This window comes from Oncorhynchus tshawytscha, linkage group LG06 (assembly GCF_018296145.1).
Source record: "Oncorhynchus tshawytscha isolate Ot180627B linkage group LG06, Otsh_v2.0, whole genome shotgun sequence".
Classification (NCBI taxonomy): Eukaryota; Metazoa; Chordata; class Actinopteri; order Salmoniformes; family Salmonidae; genus Oncorhynchus; species Oncorhynchus tshawytscha.
Window position 1 is genome coordinate 72047257 of NC_056434.1, and position 12122 is coordinate 72059378.

A 12122-nucleotide genomic window follows, 5' to 3' on the forward strand; every position below is an offset into this window, starting at 1 on the left:
CAGATATAACACTTTGTGTTCAGGATAAAAAGTTATGTGCTTTGTCACATTGTGGAGTAACTGCAATGTTGTTGATCCATTATTCATTTTCTCCTATCACAACCATTCAACTCTGTAACTGTTTTAAAGTCACCATTGGCCTCATGGTGAAATTCCTGAGTGGTTTCCTTCCTCTCTGGCAACTGCGTTAGGAAGGACGCCTGTATCTTTGTGGTGATTATGTGTATTGATACACCATCCAAAGTGTCATTAATAACTTCACCATGCTCAAACGGATATTCAATGTCTGCTTTTTATTTTTACCCATCAACCAATGGTCTTTGTGGTTGAATCTGTGTTTGAAATTCAGTGCTCGACAGAGGGACCTTACAGGTATGTGTGGGGTACTGCGATGAGGTAGTCATTAAAAAATCTTGTTAAACACTGTTCTTGCACACAGAGTGAGGCAATACAATTTATTATGTGACTTGTTAAGCAAAGGTTTACTTCTGAACTTATTTGGGCTTGCCATAACAAAGGGGTTGAATCCTTATTGACTCAAGACATTTCAGCTTTTCATTTTCAATTCATTTGTAAATATTTAGAAGAACAGAATTCCACTTTGACATTATGTGTTATTGTGTGTAGGCCAGTGACAAAAAAAAAATCTAAATTTAATCCATTTTAAATTCAGGCTGTAACAACAAAATGTTGAAAAAGTCAAGGGGTGTGAATACTTTCTGAAGGCACTGTAAATTCCTACTTCAACGCATTGTGTGGATCTCATGAGATGATACGCCTTTTCAATAGTCAAGCGTACCTTTGGATTTCGTTAGTAAATAAAAACATTGTGCTAAATTGTACATATAGTACACCATTAATGACAGACTGGGTGTTATTGTGGGTGTCTACTTCCTTCAAAACTAAAACTAACGAACATTTGCAACGACCGTACAGAGGGCGCAGAAATTTCTTCTTGGTGGCGTCAATTTGGAAGATGAACAAATATACGTTTCTATGTGTCCTGTGCATTTTGGTGAGTTGACGATCAACATTTTATCGTTGGCATACTTTGTACAGGGTAAACTCTAACACTTTATTATTGTCAGGCGGTAGCTAACTAAACTAACTCCCATCCAACTCAAGTCACTACGCCGTGATCTTGCGTCAATTAAATAGATGACTACACAGCTACAAAACACGATGTATCAATAGTCTGACATCATATATTTAAGACATTTAATTGTCAACTAACATAATTGCCACTGTAAGATACATGTATCTTTATAACTCCGTAAAGTCTAGCCTAGTCAAATTCATTCACTCGTCTGTGCTGAAGACAAGTAACGTTAGTTTCACTTTCGATGTACAGTATGTGTATTTTTTTATTCACTTCTTGGGACTTACCACTGGAAATGTGGGTAATATTTGTTTGAGACGTTGATCAATGAGATTTCATTCTTTATTCACCCACCTAAAGTACAGCCAGAAATTGGTTGAATTCCCAATGTGTTATCACTATACTTTCAACCACCTAAAAGCACAACCATATTCCAATAGAAAAACAATAATTTAGGTGTCATTGACATGTTTTATCACTTCGCTTTCAGCCATTTAAAAAGCACAACAACGTTTAAATTGGAATGTCATATACACTGAGTATACAAAACATTAAGAACACCTGCTCTTTCCATGACAGACTTACCAGGTGAATCCAGGTGAAAGCTATGACCCCTTATTGCTGTCACTTGTTAAATCCACTTCAATCAGTGTAGATGAAGGAGAGAAGATAGGTTAAAGAAGGATTTTTAAGCCTTGGGACATGTATTGTGGCTCCCGAGTGGCACAGCGGTCTAAGACACTGTGTCTCAGTGCTAGAGGTGTCACTACAGACATCCTGGTTCAAATCCAGGTTTTTGGTTGAGATGGAGACCTGAAACCAACATATTAATTAACAACTTGAAGATTACAGGCTGTATCACAACCAGCCGTGATTGAAAGTCCCATAAGGCTGCGCACAATTGGCTCAGCGTCGTCCGGGTTAATGTTTGAGAATTGATTGCTTCACATGTGTGTAAAATATTACTGTTGGCAGATTTTTTTATTCATAGATTTTAGATGTGTATGGCAATGTGTTGTTTTTGCAAAACGCTATATATCCATTGTTTAGCTGGAATGGAATGTTTGTATCCTGAATATTTGACTGTGATATATGGTTGTCTCACCTAGCTATATTAAAATGAATGCACTTTAATTATTAATTCATTTTTTATTTAACCTTTATTTAACTAGGTATGTCCGTTAATTAAGAACAAATTATTATTTACAATGACGGCCTACCAAAAGGCAAAAGGCCTCCTGCAGGGATGGCTGGGATTAAAAATACAAAATAAATAAAATATACATCATGACTAGAGAGTCAACACAACACTACATAAAGAGAGACCTAACACTTACTGTAGGTATGGTTCCAGGCACCCCAGCTTGAGTGTGTCAAGAACTGCGACCATGGTGTGTTTTTCCATGCTCAACAGTTTCCCTGTGTATCAAGAATGGTCCAACACCTAAAGGACATCCAGCCAACTTGACACAACTGTGGGAAGTATTGGAATCAACATGGGCCAGCATTGCTGTGGAATTCTTTCAACACCTTGTAGAGTCCATGCCCTGACGAATTGAGGCTGTTCTGATTGCAAAAGGGGGTGCAACATAATATTAGGAAGGTGTTCAAAATGTTTTGTACACTTGAGTGCATATCAAAGCTAAGCAGGGTTGGGCTTGGTTAAAAACCCGGATGGGAGACCAAATGGATAGCTGTACAGTATATAGTTCAATTCTCCAGTAGCAGGTGCTGCTCAGCCCAAAACAAATTCCAGATAGTGGATATAACGTTGAAGATCTGATGATGTGTCAAAGGTACAAATTCAACATATTTGATACAAGGTTTTTGATACAATATTCTCTATGTTGAAAATTGGTGACCATGATGACATAATCCTGAGGTTGAAATGTCACCCTCAACCCAACTGTTGATTACTTTTTCCAAAACTTAAATGTATTATCTACGTAGATTCCACATCACAATACATTGACAAATTACATTGAAACATGTTGATTCAACCAGTTTGTGCCTAGTGGGTTGACACACATAGGTATGTTTTTTTCCTTAATGATCATTATTGACCTTCCAATCATACTTAAATCACTAATACCCCGCTCGCTCTTTCTCACTCACTTCCTCTCTCTTTTCACACACACACACACACACACACACACACACACACACACACACACACACACACACACATTGTGTGCCTACTGTAACTGCCTACTTACTCTGTCTGTTTTAATAACACGCAATAATGTCATGGCATTTAACAGTGTATAGTTCGTTCAGCTACAACTTCCAAAGCAGAGCAGAGTTCCCAAGACATAACCATCAAATTGCGCACCAAAAGGCAGAGTTGTCAAGATGGCAATTACCAATATGAAAACAAGACATGCTGTCTCTGTGCTGCTGGTGAGCATCTAAAATGTTTAATATTATCTGTATTGAACTATCTAACTTGAGCTTTTTTATGGTCCCCACCATGACAGCATAATACCATAATAACAGCGCAAGAACATTTACTTTGGCGTGAGAACTGAAATGTGTACTGTCTCAGTCAACTGTAAATTGCATGAATAAAATGATTGTATGCTACTATGTCTTTCCCTCTGACTCCCTATGTCTTGGTACTCTGTGTGTACAGGCCATCATCTGGACAGCCACTGTAGTATGAACACAGACGATGGGACCTGTATTCTCTGTGAGCTAGGCAGAACCTACAACAGTTACCCAAACTTCCTGGACTCTTGTGAGCCCTGCACATCTTGCAACCCTAAAGGTAGGCATACACACACACGCAACAGGTGGAACTAACACCCAAACATAAGTCCTACCCACTGTAGCAAGTGAGGTTTCTAACGTACTGTCATGGTGGTGGTTGTCCTCCGTAGCCAATCTGGAGGTGGAGGACAAATGTACCATCATCAGGGACACAGTGTGTCGATGCCAGCAGGGCCACTACTGTGACAAGGGGAAGGTGCACTGCAGGGCCTGCTACCCGTGTACCATGTAAGTCCAGAATACTGTAGTTTAACCAAATAACCATCAAATAAAACATTGATTTGGTTTATTGTTTGTAAATGCTAAAGGTAGACTCAGCGAAATGATGTTGCCACGAGTAGCGCCACAGATATTGAGATGAGTGAGATGCAAGACTTTGCTTTCCCACAGTCACACACAGTATCTGCGCATGTACATGGGTTCGCTTCACGCTGTTAAAGTGTGGTAGACACGGGACCAAAACAGCGGAGAAGTTGAGCCTCACGCTTCAACACTTACTTGATGCGGACATTGACCCACTATGCTGTTTAACTTTCTGCATCTACGTCATATCGCTGGGTCTACCTTTATAACACATTGTTAAATCGGTTGTAGGCCTATTATTATATAGACTAGAGAGATATCAACCAGCATCAAATCTTCTAATTTATCTTCAAGATGTGGGGATGAAGGTACCAAGGTTGCCTGTACCACCACCAACAACACCATATGCCATGACTACCAAAAACAAGGAGGTTTGGGGATTGAGCAAAACCATAACATTTCAATGCATTACAAAGATGTGGTTTCACTTACAGTATGATTATAATAAGTATGTTTTTTATTTGAAAATGTGGCTGTTATTTTTTCATTTCTTTGTTTCAGGAGGAAGAACTCATGTAGCAGTACTTGGCTCAGTTATGGTTATTGCAGTTTTTCTTATTTTTTGCTGTCTGAGGCGAACAAATAAATGTTGTTTTGGTAAGCATTTGGGTCATTCAGACATCTGTAGGCTATGCTAAACCACCAGAAGGAGGCACAAGAGATTGTTCTATCATTTTAGTTAGTAAAGCAGTTGGAGAGAGAGGAAGTCTGTTTTTCGTTGGAAAGCTCCCTGTCCAAAAGTATCAAAATTATGTTTTTACCCTTGAAACATTTTTTTAAATGTCTGTTTTTGCTTCGTTAGGGAAAAAGCTGGGGCAAAATGATGGTTTGACCAAAATGCCCAACCAGTATTTAGAGGTAGCTGAGGTAATTATCTTCAATAGGTTACACTACTCCACCCTGTCCTTGACCAAAACCACTGCTTAAAACACACCCATGCATCTTTAGTGCTACATTAATGTCACAGTACATACACTACATGACCAAAAGTATGTGGACATCTGCTAACCGAACATCTCATTCCAAAATCATGGACATTAATATGGAGTTGGTCGCTCTTCTGGGAAGGCTTTCCGCAAAATTCTGGAACTTAGCTGCGGGGACTTGCTTCCATTCAGCCACAAGAGCATTAGTGAGGTCTGGCACTGATGTTGGGTGATTAGGCCTGGCTCGCACTCTGCGTTCCAATTAATTCCTGAAGATGTTAGATCGGGTTGAGGTCAGGGCTCTGTGCAGGCCAGTCAAGTTCTTCCACACTGATCTCGACAAACCATTTCTGTATGGACCTCGCTTTGTGCACGGGGGCATTTTCATGCTAAAACAGAAAAGAGCCTTCCCCAAACTGTTGCCACAAAGTTGGAAGCACAGAATTGTCTAAAATTGTATGCCGTAGCGTTTAGATTTCCCTTCACTGGAACTAAGGGGCCAAGACTGAACCATGAAAAACAGCCCGGACCATTTATTCCGCAACCAAACTTTACATTTGGTACTATGCATTGGGGCAGATAGCGTTCACCTGGCATCCGCCAAACCCAGATTCGTCAGTCAGACTGCCAGATGGTGAAGCGTGATTCATCACTCCAGAGAACGCGTTTCCACTGCTCCAGAGTCCAATGGCGGCGAGCTTTATACCACTCCAGCTGACGCTTGGCATTGCACATGGTATCTTAGGCTTGTGTGTCGCTCCTCTGCCATGGAAACCCATTTCAGGAACCTCTCGACGAACAGTTCTTGTGCCGACGTTGCTTCCAGAGGCAGTTTGGAACTCGCTAGTGAGTGCTGCAACCGAGGACAAATTATTTTTACGTGCTTCAGCGCTCGCCGGTCCCATTCTGTGAGCTTGTGTGGCCTACCACTTCGCGGCTGAGCCCTTGTTGCGACGGCTGAGCCCTAGACGTTTCCACTTCAAAATAACAGCACTTACAGTTGACCGGGGCAGCTCTAGCAGGGCAGCAATTTTACGAACTGACTTGTTGGAATCCTATGACGGTGCCACGTTGAATGTCACTGAGCTCTTCAGCAAGGCCATTCTACTGCCAATGTTTGTCTATGGAGATTGCATGGCGGTGTGCTCGATTTTATACCTGTTGGCAACGGGTGTGGGTGAATTAGCCAAATCCACTAATTTGAAGGGGTGTCCACATACTTTTGTATATATAGTGTATCATGACACTTATTATAAATACTGAGTGAAATATCATTAGTGAATTTGTTTTACTTGTAAACATTTGTTTGCTTATTTGCAGGAAATGCAGCCACTGAGGGGTAATGACATCATCAATATTACCATGTTTACTAATATGACCCATATATGCCATCCCCAACTAAGAATGAACCTCAATCCTGCTTCTTGGTTTCAGGTATTGACCTCTGGCCACATCTCCCAGATATCGCTAAGACCTTGGGGTGGAAGGACATGAAACAGGTGGCCGAGCGCAGTGGGATGACTATTGCCACCATAGAATCCCACCAGCTAAACTATCCCAATGACTCCGAGGAGCAGTGCTCCAGCCTACTTAGGGCCTGGGTGGAGAAGAAGGGGATGACCACAGCCTCTGAGACACTGATCCATACTCTACGCCGCATGAATAAAAATGCCAAGGCAAATAATATCATGGCTCTCATCAGCAACAAGGAAAACACAGTTTCGAACTCCGGGGTAGAACAAGTGTAGATACCGTACGGTCAGTAGTACTGTCCATGCCAGTACTAAGTACCTATGTGCAAATAGTTTGTTGAATTACCTGTTTGTTGCATTATAAAATATATATTTATATACAGTTGAAGTCGAAAGTTTACATACACCTTAGCCAAATACATTTAAACAAAATTTTTCACAATTCCTGACATTTAATCATAGTAAACATTCCCTGTTTTAGGTCAGTTAGGATCACCACTTTATTTTAAGAATGTGAAATGTCAGAATAATAGTAGAGAGAATGATTTATATAAGCCTTTATTTATTAAATCACATTCCCAGTGGGTCAGAAGTTTACATACACTCAATTAGTATTTGGTACCATTGCCTTTAAATTGTTTAACTTGGGTCAAATGTTTTGGGTAGCCTTCCACAAGCCTCCCACAATAATTTTGGTCCATTCCTCCTGACAGAGCTGGTGCCACTGAGTCAGGTTTGTAGGCCTCCTTGCTCACACATGCTTTTTCAGTTCTGCCCACAAATGTTCTATAGGATTGAGGTCAGGGCTTTGTGATGGCCACTTCAATACCTTGACTTTGTTGTCCTTAAGCCATTTTGCCACAACTTTGGAAGTATGCTTGCGGTCATTGTCCATTTGGAAGACCCATTTGCGACCAAGCTTTAACTTCCTGACTGATGTCTTGAGATGTTGCTTCAATATATCCACATAATTTTCTTGCCTCATGATGCCATCTATTTTGTGAAGTGCACCAGTCCCTCCTGCAGCAAAGCACCCCCACAACCAGTCCCTCCTGCTACCCCCATGCTTCACGGTTGGGATGGTGTTCTTCGGCTTGCAAGCCTCTCCCTTTTTCCTCCAAACATAACGATGGTCATTATGGCCAAACAGTTCTATTTTTGATTCATCAGACCAGAGGACATTTCTCCAAAAGTATGATCTTTGTCCCCATGTGCAGTTGCAAACCGTAGTCGGGCTTTTTTATTGCGGTTTTGGAGCGGTGGCTTTTTCCTTGCTGAGAGGCCTTTCAGGTTATGTCGATATAGGACTCATTTTTACTGTGGATATAGATACTTTTGTACCTGTTTCCTCCAGCATCTTCACAAGGTCCTTTGCTGTTCTGGGAATGGTCCGCACTTTTCGCACCAAAGTACGTTCATCTCTAGGAGACAGAAGGTGTCTCCTTCCTGAGCGGTATGACGGCTGCCTGGTCCCAGTGTTTATACATGCGTACTATTATTTGTACAGATGAATGTGGTACCTTCAGGCGTTTGGAAATTGCTCCAATTGTACATCTCCAATTGACTCAAATGATGTCAATTAGCCTATCAGAATCTTCTAAAACCATGACATAATTTTCTGGAATTTTCCAAGCTGTTTAATGGCACAGTCAACTTAGTGTATGTAAACTTCTGACCCACTGGAATTGTGTTACAGTGAATTTTAAGTTAAATAATATGTCTGTAAACAATTGTTGGAACAATTATTTGTGTCATGCACAAAGTAGATGTCCTAACCGACTTGCCAAACTATAGTTTGTTAACAAGAAGTTGGGGAGTGGTTGAAAAACAAGTTTTAATGACTCCAATCTAAGTGTATGTAAACTTCCGACTTCAAAAAGCATAGCTCGCGATTACATTACAAAACCATTTGTATCCACATTTGTTTTGAGACTAGATATGGTTCGTATTATTGTAGAACAATTATATTAATGGTTTGTAGGTTGACTGATATATACAACATTGTACACATTATTTTTATATCAAATTTTTAAGTACGCTCTCATTGGTTTGACCTGTACTTCCATTTTGTATACCATTTGGTATTATTAGTTTCCAAATCAAATTGGAAGATGCATCTGATGAATTTGAGACTATTTATTTATCACCAAGCCATGAGTGCTAATGTATGTAAGATTGTAAAATCCCAGCACAAAATACAGAAAATATGAAAAAGAATTGAACTGTTACTGTGTACTAGTGTTTCTGTGTCAGAGAGCATCAAATGAACTGCAAAACAAGTGATACTGCACTTCTCACTTATTTCAACAAGGTGTTGGTATTGTATAGAGTGCCTGTTATTATTTCGTCTGTCACTCAATTGGTGGAGTCAACCACTAGCCATAAAATAATGTTGAGGATTTACACCAACTTCTGAACCAGAACAACATTTTAACTTTGTGCCAATGAGTCCTCACTAACCTTTCTTACAAACAGAGCCACGGTAGACTTTGGCTAAGATTGGCATTATTATTATTATTATTGGGGTGGCAGCATAGCCTAGTGGTTAGAGTGTTGGACTAGTAACCAAAAGGTTGCAAGTTCAAAACCCCTAGCTGACAAGGTACAAATCTGTTGTTCTGCCCTGAACAGGCAGTTAACCCACCAGGCCATCATTGAAAATAAGAATTTGTTCTTAACTTGCGTAGTTAAATAAAGATAAAATTCTGCATTATAATATACATTACAGTTGGCTCATATTGGCATTATGATTTTATATGTGCCTGTTCACATACAATTTGCAAAGTGATGATGACCAGTGGAAAAAATTAGACTTTCAAAGAAATGAAAGTTGGGCACTTGTTTATATTGCAGTGCAATTATTTTCCTTCATTTTATCTACACAATGTCCCTTTCCAGATTGTGTGGCAAACAAATCAAAGGTCAACGAAGATAATGGTGTTGGACTTTTATTTCTTTGAAGACTGGCAATATTCTCCTCCTGATTAAGTGGCAGTAATGAAACAAAGGGCTGTGAAGCTTATGACGTATAGCCTGGCTGAAGCCACCCACGTGAGGACGAAGTTAGGTGTAAGCTAGGCTATATGAAGTAAGCCCAAGACAAAAATGGGTGAAAAGCCCAATATTGTGTAGTATTTCAGTCAAATACCTAAATGATCAAGAGCGTATCTGAGTAGTTTGTTGAAAAACTGTTAAAGGATAACTTACACTGTAAAAAAAAAATATATATATATCCAGTTTTTACATTAACTTACTGGAAGCCAGTTACTTCTAAGTTACTGTTACAAAAATGTACAGTATGTGCCTGTAAATTGCAAATAAAATTTGGTTTAATAGTAAACTATTGTAAAGTTTAGTTTTCTCTCTCAAGCATTGCCAGTCAGTCACATTCCCTAATGACAACTATAGGGGAGGAAAATTAAATGAGATGGGTGATGATCTAAAAGTGATCCACAGTTATTCAACGGCACAGAGAAATAACACCTAAAGCCATGCCTGTACTTTTATTAATTCACATGAGTTTTATTCACTCATGCTTTGTTTTGTAAGGTGAGTAATTTGAGGGGAATGAACCAAATGTTTTCTCACCAGGCGAAGTGGATAATGTTTTATTTATTTAGTTGAGAACAAGTTCTCATTTACAACTGCGACCTGGTCAAGATAAAGCAAAGCAGTGCGACACAGAGAACAACACAACAACACAGAGTTACACATGGAATAAACAAACATACAGTCAATAATACAATAGAGAAAGTCTATATACAGTGTGCGCAAATGAGATAGGATAAGGGGGTGAGGCAATAAATAGGCCATAATGGCGAAATTATTACAGTATGGCTAATTAAATACTGGGGTGATAGATGTGCAGAAGATGAGTGTGCAAGTAGCGGTACTGGAGTGCTGTTAGATGAATTTAGTAACTATGTGTTTATTAACCAATTCAATTAACCTCTTACAGCTACCCCCATGAAGACATACCCAAATCTAACTGCCTGTAGCTCAGGCCCAGGACCAAGGATATGCATATTTTTGGTTTCATTTGAAAGAAAACACTCTGAAGTTTGTGTAAATGTGAATTGAATGTAGGAGTATATAACACAATAGATCTGGTTTAGATAATACTATGACAAAACCATACATTTTTTCATTTTTATTGTTGTATCATCATCTTTAAAATGGACAAGACAAAACAAAAATTCAGATAGGATGATGGCGACAATTTCAGTTAAAAACATAAGAGGGCAACAGTACTTGTGCAAAGTTTCAGAATGATAACTTCCAAAATGAGTGTGCTACATGACATTTATCATGAAGTCACCCAGGTGTCCCACACAAGTAGCCCAAATGTACCCAAGTGGCCAAATTGGTGAAGTTATACATTTTTAATGGAATAACTATATTCAAAATATCAAAATAGTATTCTAACACGCCCCCCAACAAAAAAAAAAAATTGAGAAAACACATGAAAAAAATATATATACATTGACTGTTCTAGGCCTACATCAGAATCATAACTCTTCTTATCAGGATTTCTTTATAATCTTCATCAAAAAACACTCTAAACATCAAAATAAGAGAGAACTTAAACATTAAAAATGGTCTCATCCAACATAGGCTCCTCGTATGTGATGGAGCCGGATCCATCTGCTAGGTCTAAAGTCATGTATTCATCATTCCACTGGTCAGAGCTCGGAATCAGTCCGTATCTCACCATCTGTTGCATCATCGATTTCCCCAGAGTCCTGAAAATGAGAACCTTTCACACCGGAATCATCTCCACAAAACTAACACAGTCACACAGGTGAAGGTCACTCAAAACACAGTGATTTGTATGCTTTGTATGGTCTTAGATATATATGTGTTTGTCTATTTAAACAGTAACCTTTCTCTCCTTTCTTATTTCACAGGCACTAGTCAATGCTACTATTTCGGCCTGATTGTGCAGAATAATTTCTGGGCAATGTTTCCGTGTTAAACCCCTTAGTTCCTGAAACCAACTAAGCATTCATTCCCCCTTTTGTCTTCCCCTATCTTGCTCATTTCCTGGCCCCCCTTCTAAACCTTCTCCTCTCTGCTCTCAAACCTTCAAGGTCTCGGCAGTGCGAGGAGGGCTCCTCTGTCTGCCATTTCCCTTATCTGTCTGTAGCTCTTTCTCATTAATGTCCGTAACAACTATGTGTTGTTTCCAAACATTAACTAAGTGTCTCACTGTTTGGCTTTATCTGAACTCATGGATGTTTTGAAAAAACATGTCTATGGTGACAATTTCTAAAGTCCTCACTGTCATGACTCCTACCGAAGGTGGCTCCCCTTCCCATTCGGGTGGCGCTCAGCGGTCGTAGTTACCGGCCTACTAGCTGCCACTGATCCCCCCCCCGCCCCCCTTGTCTGTTTATTAGTTACACCTGTGTTTAGTTAGGTTAATTGGTTGGGCTTTAACGTACCATGTACTTCGCTAAATTTATAAGAACATTTCGATGGGCACAACTCTAT

At 39.7% G+C, this 12122-nt stretch overlaps 1 protein-coding gene across 3 annotated transcripts; it reads left to right on the forward strand.

The window, feature by feature from the left end:
* The first annotated feature begins 736 nt into the window (after nt 1-736).
* On the forward strand, nt 737-7106 carry LOC112253033 (tumor necrosis factor receptor superfamily member 6). 3 transcript variants are annotated; one of them, XM_024424897.2, is made up of 9 exons: nt 738-1015; nt 3361-3499; nt 3732-3866; nt 3979-4096; nt 4526-4602; nt 4733-4828; nt 5034-5098; nt 6478-6496; nt 6592-7104. In XM_024424897.2, the coding sequence occupies exons 1-9, from the start codon at nt 770-772 to the stop codon at nt 6903-6905; spliced, it is 1209 nt and encodes a 402-aa protein (XP_024280665.1). In that variant the 5' UTR covers nt 738-769; the 3' UTR covers nt 6906-7104. The 3 variants fall into 3 exon arrangements, with proteins under 3 accessions (XP_024280666.1, XP_024280665.1, XP_042179526.1); XM_024424898.2 differs by lacking the exon at nt 3361-3499 and having other exon boundaries at nt 737-1015; nt 6592-7106; XM_042323592.1 differs by lacking the exons at nt 4526-4602; nt 5034-5098; nt 6478-6496; nt 6592-7104 and having other exon boundaries at nt 4733-4829.
* The last annotated feature ends 5016 nt before the right edge of the window (nt 7107-12122 follow it).

Excerpts from the sequence above, each read along its gene's own strand:
- LOC112253033 (XM_024424897.2), top strand. The coding sequence starts at position 770 with ATGATACGCCTTTTCAATAGTCAAGCGTACCTTTGGATTTCGTTAGTA. Across the intron at positions 3,500-3,731 it reads ATGCTGTCTCTGTGCTGCTG|GCCATCATCTGGACAGCCAC; the intron begins GTGAGCATCTAA and ends CTGTGTGTACAG. Across the intron at positions 4,603-4,732 it reads TGACTACCAAAAACAAGGAG|GAGGAAGAACTCATGTAGCA; the intron begins GTTTGGGGATTG and ends TCTTTGTTTCAG.